Source organism: Equus przewalskii, chromosome X (genome assembly GCF_037783145.1).
Source record: "Equus przewalskii isolate Varuska chromosome X, EquPr2, whole genome shotgun sequence".
Lineage (NCBI taxonomy): Eukaryota > Metazoa > Chordata > Mammalia > Perissodactyla > Equidae > Equus > Equus przewalskii.
In genome coordinates, this window is record NC_091863.1 from 108,517,473 (window position 1) to 108,538,324 (window position 20,852).

The 20,852-nt window shown below is 50.2% G+C and overlaps 1 protein-coding gene across 2 annotated transcripts in view; it reads right to left on the reverse strand.

The window, feature by feature from the left end:
• Positions 1-765: 765 nt before the first annotated feature.
• LOC103545353 (uncharacterized) overlaps positions 766-20,852 on the reverse strand; it is a 33,274-nt gene continuing 13,187 nt past the window's right edge. The window contains exons 2-5 of one of the 2 annotated variants that reach the window (XM_070604389.1): positions 10,710-14,264; positions 6,781-6,940; positions 5,916-6,055; positions 766-5,702 (exon numbers count right to left, since the gene is read on the reverse strand). In XM_070604389.1, coding sequence (XP_070460490.1) covers positions 5,418-5,702; positions 5,916-6,055; positions 6,781-6,940; positions 10,710-10,868 — 744 coding nt within the window. In that variant the 5' untranslated portion in view covers positions 10,869-14,264 and the 3' untranslated portion in view covers positions 766-5,417. Of the gene's footprint in view, positions 5,703-5,915; positions 6,056-6,780; positions 7,075-10,709; positions 14,265-20,852 lie in introns of those variants that run through there. The other variant, XR_011535934.1, reaches the window with a different exon arrangement.

The window sequence follows — 20,852 nt, forward strand, 5'->3', positions numbered from 1 at the left end:
GGAATGTCATGATCAGAGTGGCAATGTGATTTTGTGGTCTTTGGCAAAGAGTTAAAGCCAATGTCTCTGGTAGAGTGATACCCACGGAGCAGAACTAGGGCCAAAAGGGAGAATGGTCACAGCCTAATGTCATACTCCTCCTGTAACACAAGAGAGGATAAGAAAAGGGATATAAATAAAGGTCTAGCTGCAACTGGGGCAAAAGAGAAGTGATTTCAACTCTGCATACAAATTTACTCCCTCGGGTATAATATCAGACATTGTAGCTAGGGTCCCTGTACACTGGATGGCAACAACAAAGTTGCTGACATCTGAAGGAGAAGATCTTTATATAATCCCTGAAAGAGAAACCCACCCAACCAACGAACCACTTCTGAACCGATCTTCCTAGAAGCATGCTGGCTACCCTACCCCGCCTTACCCCTGGACGTATCAGAAGACCTCCCACCCTTACTCCACAGTCCCCACATCTGTGCTGATGGCCTTCAAGAAGTGGCTCAAAGGATCACCCCATAAGGGGAGGCATTAGATTACCCACCACCTGTAGGGGAGTACGTCTCTAAACACAGGGGCCAGCTTAACAAAGGGGAGAACTTCCATCAGGGCCTGGAGAGCCCCTTCCCCTGCCACCAGGCCCCTGTCCTTGATGCCTCAGGATCTATGGCACAGAGCTCTGCCCCGGTGCAAGTGATGATGCACATGGCACAGCCGCAGCTCCCTTGACCTGAGGGTGTTGACTGCGAAGAAAACAATCGACAAGTGGAATCTTCTGAAACAACTGAATTTTATTGGGAGAACACAAGGGTTCTTTAAAATGCAAGAAACAAAAGCAGCAAACATATTGTAAAGACACAGCAATGAGGATAGCAGAAAAGTATCACACCGAGTTGGTATGGCCAGGGAACTCAGTCACACAGTAAACAGAGGGTGAGGGAAGGTCTCCGAGAAAAGGTTCCTACTGGAAAGGCTACTCAGCCTGAGACCTCGGCGGTCACCCTGTAGAATACACGGACAGGACAGACACATCTGGACACGTCTCCACATGTACAGTATTTCAAAAGATTTCTTGAGTAAGCACAAAAGCACACGTTGTAAACAAGGAAAACAACCCAAAGTCCAACCTAATGCCAAAGTCACAGTACCCCGACATCAATTTCTGGTCACATGACAAGTAGCTGATGTCACAGGCCCCATCTCTGAGTCGAAGTCCTTCAGGTGAAGTTCATGGGTTCTGGAGAACCGCTGTGAGTCTAGGAAAGTCAACACCCTGTGGACTAAAAGTTATCCTTACACACGGCCAATGCTAAGGCTCCATATAAGTGGAAAATCCAAGGCCCAAAAGAATCCACACGCAGTCAACGCTGTTACCCCTTTAACCATGGAGAAGCAGTCTTCCCTTCAGTCCTAAAGCTAAAGACATTTTGGAGGGAGCGCTCATCTGTAGTCACGGGTGGGCCTTTAATATTATTTTCTGAAACCACTTTCTTGAGGGATGAAGGAAAGAATGACCCAAAAGAGCTGTACATATTTAATGTATATGATTTAAAGACTGTGGAAATAGGTAGACATCTGTGAACCATTACCAAAACCTGTGCCATAAACAGACCCATCCCCTCCAAAGTTTCCTTCCACCCTCTAATAATAATAATAATAATAATAATTACCATTATTATTATTTTGTGTAATAAGAAGACAACATAGAATGGACACACGTAGCAAATCTTTCAGTACCCAGCCCATCTCTCCTGGGCTCTGGAGAAGTGGCCCAGCTGCGTGGTCCCCGGCTTTAACCATATTTCACACACGGCAGCTCAGCAACGCCCCCACGACAACAGTCCCCCAGTTGATCCGAGAGCTGGCTCGACCACGGGCCTTTCGGCACTCTGGAAGGCCGCTGTGTCTGACTGCTGGGGGACACTGAGAAAGGCAGTGACTCCCCCCAGGATTCACTGCACAGCGCCCACGGCTGTTCTCTGAAGTGGAGAAGCAGCAGCACGCTAGGTCTGCGCATGAAGAAGGAGAGGCAAGGGAAGCTCAGAAGGCCAAGGCAAATATCAACGTGGAGCTGGCCTGACTGGCCACCCTCGGGAATCCACACACTGTGCTCCTGGAGTCAGCACGATGGACTGAGAGGGCAAACTCGAATCCCGCGGGGTCTAGAGGAGATCATTCAAATGGTACGGGAGTGCCCACATTTGCACATTCTTTCCACCCTTTTGAGAGGACAGCACACGAACTAGCCATAAAACAGGATCAGAGTCCTCTCCTCCTACCAAGTGTCATGTCACCTCTTGTGTGTCACAACACACAGAGATCAACCCTCTGACTTCACCTGCAGACAAACTCAGTTCGCTGGGAAAACGGAAAATGACAGTTGTCACCACAATAAACATCTTAACTGGACAAGGGAGCCATATTATCTCATATCACGTCCATCAGTGTCCACTGTGACCTTCTGGCCCACGGATAAGATGACCCAAAGGTAGTGCGGGAGAATGTATGTAGGGGACACGAGACACAGCCCTGAACCCACGATGCCCATCACAGCTGTCACACCAAAGTCCCTTTTCCTTCACACTCTCAATTTTTCATTCTACTCTCACAGTGTGCTTATATCTCCACTCGGCACTTATGTGCCCGCCTCAGACTTCAGCAATGGAGAGAAATCAACAGCGAAATATAGGAAAACCAGAGGAGGCGTCCTCTTCTCAAACTGCAACTGTCCACATCCGCTTGCCCCTCCATAGCTGCAGCATCCAACACTGTGCCGACGCCCCTCACCGTTGTGGACAGCACCCACTTCCCTGAGAGTGCACACAAGGTCCCCTCAAGGCAACATCACCACCCCTGTGAGAGGACCAGAAGGGCAGAGGGGCAGACCACCAAGCAGCAAAACCTTCTCACAGAAACAGGGGAAGGGACAGCCAGAGCCACTGACTACATGCTGTCCTATTCAGCAATGAAGAATAGGTGGGCAAAATCCTCCAGCCTGGAGAGCTCACCAGGCACATTCCTGGATATCCAGGCTCATCTGCGCACATCCATGAGGATCTAAATGTCCACGGCCTCATCTACTGTTCATGGACAGGGCCCAGTGACTCTCCTCTTCCTACCAATGTGCAGAGTGTACTCAGCGGAAGAGTGCCGACAGCTCACATGCAAACGCTTGGCTAAAGCTCCAGCCCAACTCCCATCCAGAAATTCAGCATCCCTAATGACTCCTAAGATGCCATCGCCCTGCATGGTGGACGACATTCTGTTCAGCACCTTCATGTCAGAGCACGCAAGCCTGACGGCGGGCCACGGCCAATTTCTCCCCAGGGACCCAGAATTTCCCACACCCCACATTCGGCCATTGCCGGCATGCGCTTTTTGAGGGACTTGAAAAAGGCAATTGAGTCATGTGATGGTGGAAGGAAGAAGTGTCTGCGTGGTCTGTGGAAATATCACAGCAGCAACAGCAGCTCGCTTTCATCATTCTCTCCATGGGGACACAACTCATCAACAGCACGAAAGAGTGACTGGGCACCTCAACCAAGAGCGATTATTCCCCAGAGACAACAGCAGTTCTCTCTCAGAAGACTCCCTCATGTTAATGTACTACACAACAACGTAGGAGGGCAAAGAGCCAATGTTCCTTGAGCCATTATTCACAGGCTAAGTCAGTGCACAGAATCAGGCAGAAACAGCAAAGCATTCCTCAGCAGCAAAGTCCAAAATACTCCTATTGCACAAGTCAGCAACAGTCCCCATCATCAAAATTTCATCTTGGCCAGAGGGCCGTATGTTCTCATGTCACACTCAACCATCTGCATTGTTATCTTTTATCCTCCAGCCATGCTGATCCCTGGTAGTGCCATGGATGGGCCAGCGGGCAGGAGGCACTCTGGAACATACAAAGGCCAACACGCCTTTGACACTGAGGGCGCATACCCTCCTCTCTGCTCTGTCCTCCTGCTCTGAGAGCAGCTCTACAGAGGACACTCTGTCCAGGCCCCTTCCCAGCTCTAGGCTTCAAGCCCCGGAAGCAAGGAGTTAGTCCTTCCATCTTTCCTGATCACAGAACCCCCTTCCCCACCAGAGCCTCCAACCTCCATCATTCTTCTCCTCAAGAGAACAGACAATCAGAAGTGGCTGGAGAACCAGTCATGAAATCTCTTTAGTTCAAGAAGTGTTCCCCCATGTAAACTGCTTCAGCCACAATGGAAAACAGTATGCAAGTTCCTCAAGAAGTAAAAGGAGAGCCACCCCATGATCCGGCAATCCCAGCCCTGGGTGTACAGCCAATGGAAACGAAATCACTGTCTCAAAGCCGTGTCTGCACCCCGGTGTTCAATGGCGCACTCTTCACAACAGCCGACACACGGAACAGGCTCAGTGTCCATCAACAGATCAGTGGGTAAAGAAAATGTGGTACATACATACAATGGAATACTATTCCGCCATAGACATTTTGCACAGAACAGGGAACCAGTATAACAAGGAATACACTCCATTTCAGGAGCCTACCCTTAAGGGGTCCAATATAATCCCTTCTCTTTCCAACCCCCACAGCAACAAGAGGAATGAAAAAATACATATGGCAAACGCGACTTTGACATGGAATACTTCACACCAAAAGCTACAGCACATTAACACTCCCAGGAGTGAGCAGACATTCATGAGTACATGTCTCACTGGGTGAGTGACATGGCTCGCCTCAGAACGAACTCCTGGGAGAGAACCCGATCAGCTTCTCTTTCCCTGAGAGTCTTGATTTTGAGAATGTCATCAATTAGAGTCACTCTTTTGGAATCCTCAAAGCCGTCACTTGTTTTCAAGTGCCAATACTCAGCAGATTGACCCTGAAACCATTCATCTAGGTCTTTCGCACCCCTCCCGCCATGAAGGGACCTCAAATGAATGTCCTGGGCAGCGGGCCCTAGTGTATGTGGAAGGGGAAGAAGGCATCGCAGTTACGGTTAAGTTTCACAAGTTGAGTTTTTGACTAGCAACCAGGCCAGTGATGGTCACTGTCATGTCACTTGGTGAAGGAACATGGGCTTGAGCACAGGTATTTCTAAGTATCTCAGGTCTCAGGTTTTCACTGGGCAGACAACATAATGACCCCTATCTTCTGCAAATCTTATGTGATCCAACCAATCAGAAGGATCAACAATGACTTTGAAGTGTCAGTGGGCTGCATAAAGGCAACATACTTTAGTCTCTACTCACAAAGAAATGTGGATTGTTTTCACCCTTGGTGAGTGAACTTCAGCTTCTGTGATGCGACCTTCTGGATGAAACCTGTGCCAATAAAGCAATAGAGGAACCGGGAACCAGAGCCATCCATGAGACTAAAGGGCAGAAGCGTCTTGGAACGCACCTTACCTAGTGCAGATTTGTATCAAGAACTCCCTCCCAATTACCCAAACTCTTCACTTAAGTTTCAACAAATTAACCACCCCGCAGAAAACAAGTGACTTTATACAGACAGGGAACAGAGGAGATCTTGGTGGCACTGCCAGTGAACAAGAAGCCTCCAGCCTGAACTTGGTGCTGAGCCACATCAGCTTTGACGAAAGGTGTCCATGTTCGCCGGAAAGACTGCAGCTCAGAGAAGGCAAAGTCCGAATTGCCCGGCTTTCCCCTGGCATCACAGGAGAAGTAGAGAAGTTGGTTTCTAGAGAGATTGAAGGAATCGCTGAGGAAATTTGCTGGTCCTGTGAAAGGAAACAAAACATTTCGTTGAAATGACGCCTAGGGTCTCAAGAACTGAAGTGGAAGCGGGGGCTCACAGGGAGGGAGAGGACCTCAACCAAGCCACAAGGGTCTGCTCTAATCTACGGATTCTGGAAGTGCTCAGCTACTTCCTTCAGGACCCGCTGCATGCCGAGCACTTACAAGGATCATCACACTTGATTCTCACAACATACCTGATAGCAAGGTGTGCTCCCCATCTCCATCTGTGGAAACTCAAGCTCAAAGATGAGAGCTAGAAAGGGCCAAGGGTCTTTCTCACTCAGATACCAGAAATCTATTGTCCACGAAACACAACGTCTGGTCGCAGCAACATCTGCTAGGCAACAAAGTGGCCAACAACGTACGGAGGGGTAAGCGCGTGAGCAAGTACGGACCTATTCATTACTTCAATTGCTAGACTATGCCTGCAGGACCACTGCTACGTAAATGCTCACCCACCCACAACCGGGGTAGACTGGCAGATTGCCATTGTCTGGCACCCACTTGGTGGACGGGTCTCACCTTCTCCCCCGTTTCCCACTTAGACCCGGTCTTAAATCACATCCAAATCCACGATCTCACACCCGAGATAAAAAGCACATGAGCAATCTCCCACAATCTTTGGATTCCTGAAGGTTGTGTTTGACCGTCCCATCTAGTCCATCCTGCTTCTGCCTGGTCTGGCAAAGGTTTTCCAAAGGATAAGACAGATCAAAACCTTGACGTGAAAATGTCAACATCGGTTCTTTTTGAAATCTGACAGTCTAATAAAGTCAAGGTGTCTGTAACAGTGGCACCCACAGGAAACAGAGGAACACCAATAGGGACTGGAAAAAGACGCCACTGACTAGCCCAGAAATTGGCGGTAGACCTAGCATCTCTGACATGGGGTTCATAAGCAGTGCCCAGGGAGTGCCCCCGACGTTCCCGGAAATTCCCCTCTTAGACACTCAGGGAAGGGATTTCCACACCATCTGAAATAGCGCTACAGCTAACAGGAGATCAGTGCTACCCTCCCCCCAACACCTGTGGCCTCCCATCACACGAGATGGCACTTACTTGTCTGCCTGCTCTTGACTGTTGGTTCCAGTTCCACTCTCTTCTCCGTACAGGCCCACAGGATGACCTGGACTGGACTTTGCCACCACAGGTCCTGAAGGGGATGGTGATGGTAGAAATCTGCAAGGAGACTTGACTTTGGGTGGACAGCCCAGCACAACTGCAGGAAAAACAGTTTACTTGCCAACTCATATAAGTCAAGCGGCTCAGGCGAACTGGTTCTTTCCCTTATCCTGAGAAATTTCTGAAAATGGTCGGTGAGGCCAGAGGACCCACTCACGCACCTTGTGTGAGCTAGGCCAAAAGAGTGAAAGACACTGTGAGACAGGCGCTCCATGAGTCAAACCACAAGATAAGACCACTGCTTTAGAGGCCTCATTGCCCCTTCAAGTGAACCAGGGTTCATCCCGCTTTACTCAAACACGGATGGGATTCACTCAACATTATGTTGACAGGTGTGACCAGTGACTGGCTAGAAGGCGGGGGGGGGGGGGGGGGGCCGGGGTCTCCCAACTCCATTTTTTCTGTTCAGTAATAAGGGAACTGACTCACACATAAAAGGATGGTAACAAACCTTTGGAATGTGTGCCTGCTCTCACTGTGTTCCCAATTACTGACACTTACATGCCACGTAAGATTACAGGTAACAATTCATTCACATGGGTTCTGTCTTCTACTTAATAGACCATGAGATGCACATTAGACAACTGGGTCGTTATATTAGTCTCAGTAATTGGTAAAAGATTAAGTTCAAAGACTGCTAAAACTAGGCATGAGCTAACTGAATCCAGAACAATTTCATGAAGAATTTCATATAGTACATAACGTTACTACCATCCGATATCGAACATAGGTCTTTGAGGACAAAACAACGGAAACAACCGGACATCTGGAAATACACAGATTGGGGAATTTGCTCTTAATTTGCAATACGTCCTACTGTACTATGGGCAATGGGCACGGATTAAAAGCACCTTCATTCCACACGTAGGTATTGATCCAGGTCTGGGGCTCTGCCTGAAAAGGCAGGACTCACCGGCGAGGTGAGTGAGTGTCCCAATTCCGGAAATTGGTATTCCTGCCAGTACCAACTGCGCAGATAAAGGAAGACCAGCAATACAACCAGTAAAGCAAATACCAGCAATACATCTGTCCCATTTCTAAATGTGATCAAGGTGGATTTAGAGAACACCAATGCCCCACCAATATTCAAGTCATTAAATCATCTCTACATGAGCTAACATACATAATTCAAGTCAGTATCAAGAATCAACCTGCAAGAAGGCTCATAAGCCAACTCAACCATCACCATTATGTAGAGGAAGTAGTTGTTTTCCTTGACAATTCTGAGGTTACTGTCAGGCGATAGTGTCCTCAGGATTTTGAGGAAAACAACAATGTTCCTTTAATTTAATTCTCCCCTTGAATACACAGTGGATGTCGCAGGACGGAGGCATGAGGATAAACACACGGGCACTGTCGATTTCTTAACCCGACATTGTAACACTTTGAGCCACTAAGGCACAGTCAGCACTTGTGTGCAAAGAGGCAAGGACAGCACCCTTTGACGTGGGGGTGGGGCAATGGTACTTGCAGTCTGGCCCAGGACCTCAAACAGATGGGATAGCAGTGGTCCTGGGGCAGACCGGTCAGGACATGAATTGGCCTATCCTGCTTTTCTGTACATAGAAACTACACAAAACGTTTCTTCTCTGGGACAACACCAGGGAAGGAGGAACCAGGCCAACACTTAAAGAAATGACAACGGAATAAATGCACAATTATTGCCCTCCAGTAATAGACATAAGCATGCCCGATGACCTGCAAGGGCCATTCCCTCTTAACAGCACTCATTCTGGAGGTGAATTTCCATCTCTGTAAGTGGAAAATGCCCCACGATTTTAACAGGAAATGCATGAAAGGACTCAGGACAGAACCCAATCGAATAACGCGACACGCAACACACAATGATTGCTGGAAATGAAATCCCCGAAGAACCCAAATGACTTCCAGTGTTGACCAGTGAGGCGCACTTCCGGGAATTCAGTGTCGTAAAACAGCACCGCTCAGCCAGATCGACAACGTGTGAATTTTTAACATTGAAAACAAACCTTTCTTAATTTTTATTAGAGCTATGAAATAAGAAACGTAAAAGCTAAAATTTCAAAACTTTAATGGTATGAAAAACCCTTAACAGTAAATAAAATGCAAGATTAGGCTAGCAGACCGCTTGAAGCCGCTAAGTGTCGTAAAGCAAAACGCACAGACACAATTAGGACCATCTTGTCCTCATTTGTCAATCGAAGGTGACATGAAAAACTTTAACACAAAGCTTACGAAAAGGATCAGGACGTATCTTTAACAGAATAAAATGACCCCAAATGCCATTGTTCCGTAAAACACAATCCCACCCCGGGCCAGGGACGCACGTCAACATACGGTTAAGAGCATTCGCTGTCGTAAAACAACAAGGACTCAGCCAACTGAAAGTTCGGCCCTGTACGTGGAGAGGACCTCAGAACGTTGAGTTTTTAAGAAAAGTTAGGAAGACGGAGAAACACCAGAATAGAACAATATAAATCAGGTCAAACACGCAATTACATTATAAACTTATGACACTCTATCAGAGGGTACATTCCAGCTCTGTAAATTAAAATTTCCCCGAAACCATTTAAAGGACGTTTATGGGGAGGGCCAGGACCTCCTCATTAAACGCATGAGGAAGGACATGCAAAATTCAGTGCCCAGCAGGGTCCAGTCCTGGCTGACAAGGGTGGCTAAGGGGCCTTCACACAGACTGGAACACTTCTGGTGCTCAGCCGCACAAATCACTTCCCAAAGGGCACACGGAAGAGACTATCGTTTGAAGAATGCTTAGGAAACCCAGCTGAAATCCACATTAAACACATGCAAATGGCCACAAAATCACGAGGAAGACAAAAACACCGCGCGCTACGGACGGATGAGATTACAGAATGAAACCAGCAATAGAAGCCCCGGGGCCGTGATGCCCCTCAGGGACTCGAAGCAACAAGGGCTCGCCCATCACACCGCTGGGTTTCACACTGGAAAAGCGTAGGGAACACTACAGTTTGCATGCAAACACACTGACAGCGTCTGGGCCACTCTCCACTCAGCGCGATGACATTAGGTTCAGAAGGGCTTTGCAGAAATACGTAAAACAGCGTGCAGTGCTGACTGAAGGGGACTCGCGGGGTCAGGGAACAAGCCAAGCCTGAGCTGAGCAGGCCGGCTGTTCACTCTTTCCCCCGACGTTATCAGGGTGTCGTTCTTTTTCAGCCGCACGGGAAGAAGAGCATCCCGAAATGGGAGCAACCAATGAAAGGAAACGCGCACTCACGCTGGGCAGGGAAACCCAAGTCTGCGCTCGCAGGCGGCCATGGGCCACCAGCTGTCACCCTCGCACACACGCTCCCTGAGCGCGTCACCTCCCTCTGTCCGAGTCGAAAATCACCGAAATCCCGACCCTGACGAAAGGGCTCACGGAAACGGACAGGACCCAGATTTCCACAAACACCCGGGGCCAGCCTCCAGCCCGCGACACTGGACAACCAAAGGCCACACCCGCTCCCTGGCCGCCAACGGCCACGGCCCGTCCTGGACCCACGGCCACTCGGCCCTCCGCCCCAGCCCCTTCCTCCTCTCCAAGCTGCAGACACCTCCAGTCCTGAAGACCACCAACAGGGGGGTCAAGGCCCACACCGCCACGAGCAGACGAGGTGAGCCTTCCATCAGGTTGTGCCGCAAGCTCCACCGGGGGCCCGGACGCCGCTAAGGGGCCTTCTCTGCCCTCCACCCAAAAGCCCGCCCCGGGCACACTGCCTGTCAGAGGAGCTGAGCACACACCGTCCCCCCGCTTCCCTCCAATCACCCTACAGACAGCCAAGTAGGAAGTCAAGGGAACTTACACTTTGGGGACAGCAGGAGACGGAGCCGCCATGTTCCCCCATCCCGGAGGGGAACGGTCCACGGAAGCCGCGCTGCACAATCCACGTTTTAAAGAGCCCGGTCAAGCGTTTCGCTTCCCTGGACAGCGTTCCTTTGGCCCCGCCTTCCCACGTCGTCATTGGCGGGTCTGCGACGATTGACAGCGAGACTGGCCACTCGCTCCAGCTCCAAGAGCGCAAACCCCGCTCATGTCCCAAGGCTCTGCTTATTGACTGAAATCTTTGCTCTTCTTGTTCTTTCTTTCTTCTTCTATGTCCATCCCTCAACGCCTAGCTCTGCTTCGAGGCTTTTCACGTATCTTTTCCTTAGTTTCCTGTCTTCTCAGACTTTGGAAATCTTGATCACTCAGGCTCTTCAAGCCTAGCTCCGTGCCATCCTCTTCCAGGAAGCCTTCCATGCTTCACTCCTCCCATCCCCAGAGGTCGATGTGAGTTTCCCTTTGCTCTTCGACATGGACATGAAGAAACCTCCGAGCGGCGATTCAGGGGAATCCTGCCATCTCTGGGATCACGGAGTACTTGCTGGGCACAGTGTGAAGGACCCCAAGTTGGCACTCGCAATCTTGGCAAGACGGTTACTGTTGCACACGTTTGGGAAGAGCAGGCAAAAACCAGCAACAGAGTGACTCATAGCAGCCTCCCAGGATTGGTCCCATCAGTGAATTCAAACAACTCCCAACCACCCCTTTCAGGATTTTCATATCCTTTCCTACCTTTCTACCTCTGGAACTCTTGCCCACTCGCCAAGGCCCAGGCATAAGGCACTACCTCTCTGAGTCCCCCTCTGGTTTCACGTTCCCACTCCCAACCCCAAGCACAGTTCTTTCTTCTGTCGCTGTAGGATGAAAGTTAAGGGCACTTCATTTCTCTGCTGCCAGGTCACTAAGCTTCCTGATTATGAAGGTGAGAGTGGAAACCCCTTTCTTTTCAGGAGGCCATCTGCTGAGGAATTTTTGCAGCTGCTCTCAATTTGAGAGTTGGACAAAAAGAGGGGCGTGGCCCCGCCAGCACTGACTACCTTGAATGATCAACTCACCTGCACTCTCCCTTGGTTGGTGGACCACATAGCCACGGGATGAGGCTCGATGGACTGCACGCTCAGAGTGGACAGTGCCTCTGGGAAGGACACAATAACGCGAACCCTATCCTGCCCAAAGAAAAAGTCATTTTTGCCGTGGTGGGGGTGGGGAGGCGGCAAAGGTGTGGGAACAGTGTCATGCAGTAGTCCACGGTGTTGCCCTACCCACCACAGTGGTGGCTTTTCTATGTGACCTTGACTGGCCACGGGATGCTCAGATTAAACATGGCTTCTGCTTGTGTCTGGGAGGGTGTTGCCGGAGGAGGTTGGCATTTGAGGAGGTGGCCGCAGTAAGGAAGATTGCCCTCCCCAGGTGCGTGGGCATTATCCAGTCCATTGAGGCCTGAATACAACAAAAGGTGGACGAAGGCAGACATGCTTCCTTTTTGCCCGCCTCACTGCTTGAGGTGGAACATCTCATCTCATCTTCTCCTGCCCTTGGCCCGGGATTGATCCCATCGGCTCCCCTGCTTCTCTGGCCTTCAGACCGGGACTAAACTATGCCGCCAGCTTTCCTGGCTTTCCCGCTGGCACACGAGAGACTCTGGGACTTCTCAGCCTCCACAGGTGCGCGACCAAAATCCTCATAACAAGTCTCCTTTCCCATAACTTATCATACTCCTATTCTTGCTGTTCCTCTGCACATCTCTGACTAATATACCTTGAATTTCGCATCCGCTGCTGCTGTTAGAGAGGGCTTCCCAGTCCTCAAGTAGATCTCTGAAGAAAGGGCAAAATCCAAAAAGTTAACATGAGTTCCAAACTGTGGATGAGGAAAGGACACACCAGAAACAGACGGCCAGATATCTGGGCAGTGCTCAGAACACAGCCACTGGCCGCGATGGGGGTCTTATCCGCTAGAGTCAGGCTGGTCGTTTGCCAGCGCACAGAAAGCTGATAGCTGACCTCTTCCAGAGCTGGGATCGTGGGTCACACTCTGAGGAAGCTCCAGAGGGCAGGAGAGTTGTGGCAGGCTTTCTCAGCCATCACTGAAGCCATGTGGAGGGAAGAGAGGGGAAACTCCAGCTCCTGATGTGACTCCTGTCTCCAGGATCTGCCAGCTCTCTCAACACCTGGCACTAAGGCTTATCTCTGTGACTGGTTCTGTGGATGGACACATGCTGGGCTCTCTCAGTGCTTGCCACAGGATGGCCAATACCACACAGGTCCTGCTTCTCGGATCACCCATGCCCTCTTGATTTTTATGCCACCAATCTTTCCAGCCCCACTCACACTTCATCCCAGGCCAATGCCCTGGGCTCCTGCCTGTCTGGGAAGATTCGGCATTCGCTACTCACCGACTACTCATTTTGGCTACTGGATCTGTATGCGGGCTGGACCTTTGCTCCCTGGATTCATACACCAGCTCTTCCTCTCATCAGATGGGTAACGTGACATGATTATTGTGCCTCTATTTCTTCATGAGTTAAAGCAGTGAGCCAATAAGAACCGTCTCACTGGGCTGTTCTAAGATGCATTGAGTTAATGCAAAGCCCTTTCTTGGTGCCTGGTACATACCAAGCTCTCACCTAACTATAGTTGTCATTTTGTTATCATCATCCTTCATGTTTCAAAGCAAACCTGCACTCTTACCTGCGCCATTCCCCCACTAAAGCAGCTCGTATGACTCTGCATTTTCTAATGACCACGGAAAGCACCTTCCAGGTTCCAGGTTCCCATCTTCCAGGCACTTTCTAATTCTCCCATTGTTAGTTCTACATCTTTATCACTTTCATGTATGGCCATTTCTGCATGCTAATTGATAAATCTAATCGTCCTAAGTGTTTAGATATATATGCACACATATGTGTATATATATATCATCTCTCCTCTCCAAAGTTCCCACAAATTTCTCCTATAGAATAAGATCAGATCGCTCTTTATGTAGCATGGTATGTAGGGGTATTCTGTAAGTGCACATGTAGATAGTGAAATAGTGGTTTTCAGTGGCAGATCTCCAGAAATACTCCCGCTGGAGGAATTCACAAACTCCCTTGTCTGCTGACCGGTTTTGCCAGAAGACTCAATGTCAGTGGTGTTCTGATAGAGAAATTGGCAAACGGCTCTGGGAGATTTGGTTGCGTCCCTCGGGCCAGTCTGTCAGGAGACGAAGCACCAGGCTGAACCGTGTCCTGCCCCAGAGTTGACGTGCTACACAGGAGAGAGAGGAGGCTGTTTCAAGGTCCAGGGAGGAGCAGGTGCACGGGAGCAGGGGTCGGAAACAACATGGCCTCCTCAGGGTAGAATGCACATCGTGGTCTGATTGGAGAAGGGAGTTCAGGATGTAAGATGAGGGGAAAGGCAGTGCAGAGCACACAACCCTGGGTGGGATGTGGAAGGCTTCATTAAGAATTTAAGGCCTTGAGTAACAGATTCCATTTGCTTTAGAAATGTATCCTTTGGGTGTCAGTGTGCAGAGTGGATCCAAACGGAGTCATCTGAAAAAGGGAGGCAATATAGTCATAAGGAGGCTGTTAGAGTCGAGGTGGGGGTGAAGGAGTGCTGGAGCTCCTCCAGGTGCCGTGAAGGTTAAATGGAAACACGGGCCAACAGGGCGTGCGGTGAAGGTGCAGTGGCAGCCATGTGAAGGACGGGCAGTCAAGGAGTCAGGGGCTACTGCCAGTTTGATGGAGCTGCTGCCTGGATGGATGGCGGTCCCCCCAAGTGAGAAAAGGCACATCGTATCAAGGGGGGTGGAGAGCCAAGGGGACAGCAGGAAGGCAGCAGAAAATGCCTCCTGTCACAAGTCAAGAAGTACTCATAAAAGCATATGATTGAGAAAAATGGAGGCAACCGCTCAAAAGACATGCGTAGTTTTGGCCTCTGGGATGGGGAAACGAGAGAGCAGAGGAGGGGCAGGAATTCACTGCTTTCACTACAAGCCCTTGTGTACTATTTGATCTTTTAAAAACTATCTATGCGTGTATTCCTTTGATCAAAATTAAAACTTACCAAAAAGGAATTAGAATTAGAAGGAAATTGGGGGAGGGGACTTTAGGGAGTGGCACATGAGGCCAGATGGCTTCTGCCTTCCTATCTGTCTAATAGTGTATGTAGGTCCTAAAATGTTCCTGAGTTATCACGAGATATGATTTCCGTACTTTCTAAGCAAATCACAGACCATAAGGAAATGCTTTAAAAGTAAAAATGGCCAGTAATCTGCAGGTAGCCCAGATCTTCCTAACTCTAGGGAACTTTGCGTGAGCAATAAGGTGAAAACAAAACAAAGATTGTGATTAACTTTTCAAAACTGAAACACTCAACAAATACCCCATGGTGATCATCCAAGGGTCCCACATTTTAGTGTTGGTCATAACAGCAAGACAGCGGAAATAAACTAAATGTCCAACGCTAGGAGCTTGGCTGAAGAAAAAACGTACGTTGATAGACTAGAACACTATGTAGCCATTAAAAATAAGGAGAAATAATTTACCCAGGTGGAATGAATTTAATAGATGTCAAGCCCCCTCACCACCAGCTCGAGCGATTGGACCATAGACAGAGAGAGAGAGAGAGAGAGACTGAGTGCACACGTGCACTCACACACTCCACCTGGTTGTAGAGACATAGTGATACCTGGGAACGTGATTGCACTGTGACGAAAAGCCAGGCCGGGGCCTAAGCACTTTCTACACATCATTTCACGTGATCCTCACAGCGGACTCAGAGATGCGGACCGTTATCACCTCCGAGTTGCAGGAGAGGAGCCAGGCACAGAGAAGGATAGTGCCCGAGTGACGAAATACTGCAAACCATATCATCCTGCCCACTGATACCAGACATTCACTGTCATGATTCGTTTTTAGTCGTATCTTTATTACTTGAAGAGTGAGGCCGCCTTTGAAATTTTCGTGGAAAATTCCCTCTCTAAGTGGGCGCGACGGGGGCTGGAATTTGGGGAAAGCAGGGCTGGGCAGTCCATTTCTGCAACCTCAGTCGATCCTCCCAAGTTCTTGCTTGGCACACACTCACGGAGGCTCAGGCGGAGCTCAGAGGCACCTAGAGCGGACGTGAATTCTAACCAGAAGGAGAAGCAGGAACGAAACATCAAAGCATTCCTTATCACAGGGGCTCCAATAAAGCAAGCGGGACTCAATGGGGAGATGTCACTAATAAATACCACTTTCTCCTCAGCACAGGCTGGGGTATACCCCTTAACAGAGCAAGATCAATTATGCATATTTCTCAACAGGTCCAGTTAAAAATTTTCACTTGCAAGGAGCACAGGCCGTTGGGTTTGTCTTTCACTTTTCAAATCCTTTCCCCCGATTCACGGCAGGGCTGTTTCTCCCGTCCCACAGCCAGAAGAAGGAGACAGGCAGCGAAAGTCCAGCATCCTCGGACTGATGGCCTGTTCTCCTCCGTGACCCACTCTCACGAGCTGAGTATCTCTGGCAACGTCTGCCGAAGGCTACGTTGGACAGTCAGGGGCTGTCTCTGGAGCTCTGCTGACAGTCCCCGAGTGCAACAGGACACGTCCTTCACCTCAGGCTTTCCTAAGAGGTAGTTCTCTGAGAGCACCACGTGGGACAGAGCTCCTCTCTGACACCAGATCAACAGAATTCCTTTTCTACCTTTCTCTATCATTTCCCCCTTCCTTTCCTCCAGGTCCTCTCTCGATAGGACCAGACTTCCGACTCTACAGGCACAGAGGCAGCTTCCGGGCCCTGCACTTCCCTGAGGCTGGTCCACAGCCTGGGCTCTCTGATGTGACCCTTGACCCCTGCCCTGGACACAGTTCCCTCACTGCCTCCACTCTCAAACTGGTGCTCGCACCCTGATGACTACCGGCGTCCGCTTCCTACTCCAGCAACGCAGGCAGCCTCTGTCTAGAATCCTCGTCCCCAGGGTAGGGGTGGGAGTGCTCAGAGACCGGCATCCATTCTGCCTTCGAGACATGACTGACCACAAGTCCCCGGTTTGGGTAGTTTTACTGCAAACCCAAGAGCTGCCCTTCAAATCCTTCCTGAAAACTGCCTGGGAACCCAGAGGCCAAGTTCATAAGCCACATTTGGTTCAACCAAAGAATCTGAAGGATTCAGGGCAAGGTATTGACGTCTGAAAAGGTGGAGGCCCCACGACAAGCCAGGATGTCAATACTCAGGGGCTTGACTGGATGCTGATGTCTGGCCCTCTGCTGTGTTTCTACCTCAACGAGTCCTGTGGTCTGGGGTAGTGCAGCCTCATGATTTTCGGCAGGTCCCAAAGGAGGGGATGTTAGGTAGACAGAAAAATAATATAGACAATGATCACCGGATGCTCTTTCATTTCCACACAGCCTTCTTCCATTCATACGATTCCAAAAATGCTCCCTCCTGCCATGACTTGATCACTCCACATACAACCAAGAGGTAACCGGACAGAGACAGCATACACACACCTTCCACCGTCATACTCAGAGCTGCAGGCATGGGGCCTCTGTTTACAGTTAATCTCCTCCCAGTGATGTCTCCTCTTTCTCTTGCTCAGTCATCATCCCAGCGTAATGTGGATATGCTACAATTCCACGACCTAAATGTTGAATTCACCAGCACCACCTCTCCGTGCTATTTACATTACTAAAGTAGAGCTGAGAGAATTGAACTAAAGAACGTGCATAAGCAGGGAACAGAGATAGAGAGTACAGTCCTCATTTCTGCACACAGCCCTGAGGTGGTCCTGTTAGCTATGACTTCTCCATCAACTCCACGGCCCTTTTGCCTTACCCTCTGGGGAGGCTCAGTCCTTCACTCCTGGGGTCTGAGTCCTTGGTGCTCCTTTCTGGGGTTGCAGTACTCTGTCGGGACCTACTCAGGACTGGAGGATAAGAAGCCACCTGAGGGGACCCCCTGAGTCTCATCCGTATTCCTCCTCGGCCTCATTCTATAGCGTAAACACCACAAGCACCTGTTTTGAGAGGCTCCAGGAGCTAAGAGCGGCTTCAAGTATAGTGGAACCAATATTTCCTCCCATACGGGATGGGTTTCTTCCTAGGGGACCAGAACCTCTAACCAGCAGAGAGCAGAGTTGCAGGGCGGGGAGGTCAAACTGGGGCAGATGAGTCAAGTGTGCGTCCGAGGGGAGATCCAATAGCTTCCATTTGTGTCTTCTTACCCTAATACCCTTTCTCCAGGGCACAGGCAGCCAATGTGGGGGCAGGTATAGGAGACGGACACCTGTCTCCACCGGGAGACTTCTCGAGTCGAGGGCTGGCTGGAGCACCCTGTTCCAGCAGGGAGAGCAGGGACCACAGCGAGGAAGACTTAGGAAGAGAAGGATGGGGGTAAACTCCTACTCCCTGCCTGCTCCCTGCCTCCCTGGAATTCGGTCGCATCAAGGCATGCATGAGTAGACAGAGGTGAGGGGAAGGAAGGAGCACCCATGGTGCTCAGCCCAGGCCATGCCCTCACATCCCACCCCAGGCAGCCCTGCCCTCACATCCCACCACAGGAGGCACTGCCCTCACATCCCACCATTGGCAGCCCTGGCTCTTCTTGGCCCACAGGGGCTCTTCTCCTCTGTCTTGTGGGCTCACCAGCAGTGCCATATCCCACTCATGGTCTGCCACCAGCATCTACTCACATACACTTTCTAGGACCTACTCTGTCATTCCAATGACACAAAGCAGGTATGTCCCCACTGAAAAGGAGTGTGCAACAATGAATCCACGTGGTGCATTCACGGGGCGGGGTTGTGGCCGGGTTTCCTTCCTCACACAATTCCTCACCTTGCCTTGCCTTTACAATGAAGCAGCACCGCTGCAGGGAGTGCAAATTCCTCCCCCCGTATGGGGAATAACCCTGGGCAGCATCTACCAAAGCGAAACATAAGCATCCCTTGTGACCCAGCAATGGGAACCCCAAGTTCTTTACCCTGCACAAATGTGTACAGATGTTCAACCAAAGATATGTACAAGATCTGACTGCATAGAGCAAGGAGGAAGAAGAGACACTACTGACGGGGCCATTAGAATAATCCAGGAGAGTGGTAATGGAGGCTCAGACAAGGGCAGTGACAGCGGAGGTGCAATGACCCGGGCACATTCTGGTTGCTGTTGAACGTAGAGCCGAGGACTTGCTGACGGAGCTAATGTGGGCCATGAGGAAACGTGGTCATTGAGGAGGTCACCACGGTGTTTGGCTTGGACAATAGGAAGGAAAGAACTACCACTTGTCGAGATGGGGGAGACAAGGAAACAGCGGTTTGGGAATAAGAAAAAGCAACCAAAAAGGCTTAGTAAATAAACCCTTAACAAATACTAAATAATTCTATTTATTTTCAAAAGTAAGCCTATAAACTCAGCGCAAATGTTTCCCTTAAATGTGCCAATACATGAAAGATACATTAATTCGTGAATTCCAACTCTGAAGTCATTATTCAACTACGTATTTTAAAGCGGAACAACAGGTGCCAAATCGGCTTTGGGCCGAGCTGTTGTGGGAATCCACGGGGTTGACCTGCACCATTATCTCATAAAAACACAGGACTTAAGAAACTGAAGTGAGTGTCATTGCCCTGACTAAATGGTACATGAAGTTAGACAAAGTGATGGAAGGATCAGAGTGGTAACTCCATTTTCTGGTGTTGGCGATCGATTAAAAGCAAACGCCTCTGGTCAAATAATAACTCCTCTGATTTTCATCTTTTCAACATCTATGGAGGTGATTGCATGATATCCTCTTTCTCTCTCTGAACGCAGTGAGTGAATACATTTCTTAGCATTGAACTCCCCTGACGTTCCCTGGCCATGGTGCATTCTTCGTTGAATGTGCTGCTGTGAATTATGTGGGCTGATGTTTGGGGCCTTCCCAATAATCTTGGAGGCAGTATCTGTGGCCTGTGGGCCAAAAATCTTGGGTTGACAGACGCATGAATGAGCAGGAAAATGTGTTCACAAAACCTCCCAGAAGGGGCATCCGGAGGCCAACGTTGACTGAGGATGTCAGAAGTACAGGTGGGTGGTGGACAGGGAGGGGGGGCACCACGCGGACGCCTCAGCGCCTGAGCACTTGGATCCTCCCCACTTCACTCCCTGCAGCCCCCGCCTTCACCATGCATATGGAGCCCAGTGGCCTGACGTCTTCTCCTGTGACCCAGTCCTCATCCACCGCCCCTCCTGAAAACCCTCAGCACCTCCCCTCCGATTCTGGCCACGCCTCCCGCGATTCTGGACCGGCCTCCACCAACAGGCATTAGAGCCACGCCGGCGTCTCGCTCGTCCACTGCCTTGGGTACCTACTGCGCCTGCGCTGGAGCGACCACAGCCTTTGTGGGCAGAGACTGCGCAGTTGCTGGGTACCGCCCACGGCCCCGCCCTCACCAACCCGGACCCCCCTCTGAGGAAATGAACTCCCGGTGTCAACTGGGAACCTCGCCATCAGAGCAGCAATGTGATTTGCTGGTCTTTGGCAAAGAGGAAAAGCCAATGTCTCTGGTAGCGTCATACCCGCTAACCTGAACTAAGGCCAAAAGGGGAAATGGTCACATTCGAACGTGAGACTCATTCGGTGACACCAGAGAGGGTAAGAAAAGGGATATCGATAAAGGTTCAGTTGCAGTGAGGACAAAGAGAAGTGATTTGAACTTTGCGTAACGATGAACTCCCGTTACAAATGGGACATTGCAGCTTGGGTCCCTGTAGACTGGATGGCAAGAACACTTGCTGACACCTGCAGCCCAAGACGTGTATGAAATCCCAGGAAGGGAACCAGACCCAAAGACCCAACCACTTCTGAACGGACCTTCTCTAGAAGCATGCTGACTACCCTACCCCGCCTTACCCCTGGACCTATCAGAAGACCTCCCACCCTTACTCCACAGTCCCCACATCTGTGCTGATGGCCTTCAAGAAGTGGCTCAAAGGATCACCCCATAAGGGGAGGCATTAGATTACCCACCACCTGTAGGGGAGTACGTCTCTAAACACAGGGGCCAGCTTAACAAAGGGGAGAACTTCCATCAGGGCCTGGAGAGCCCCTTCCCCTGCCACCAGGCCCCTGTCCTTGATGCCTCAGGATCTATGGCACAGAGCTCGGCCCCGGTGCAAG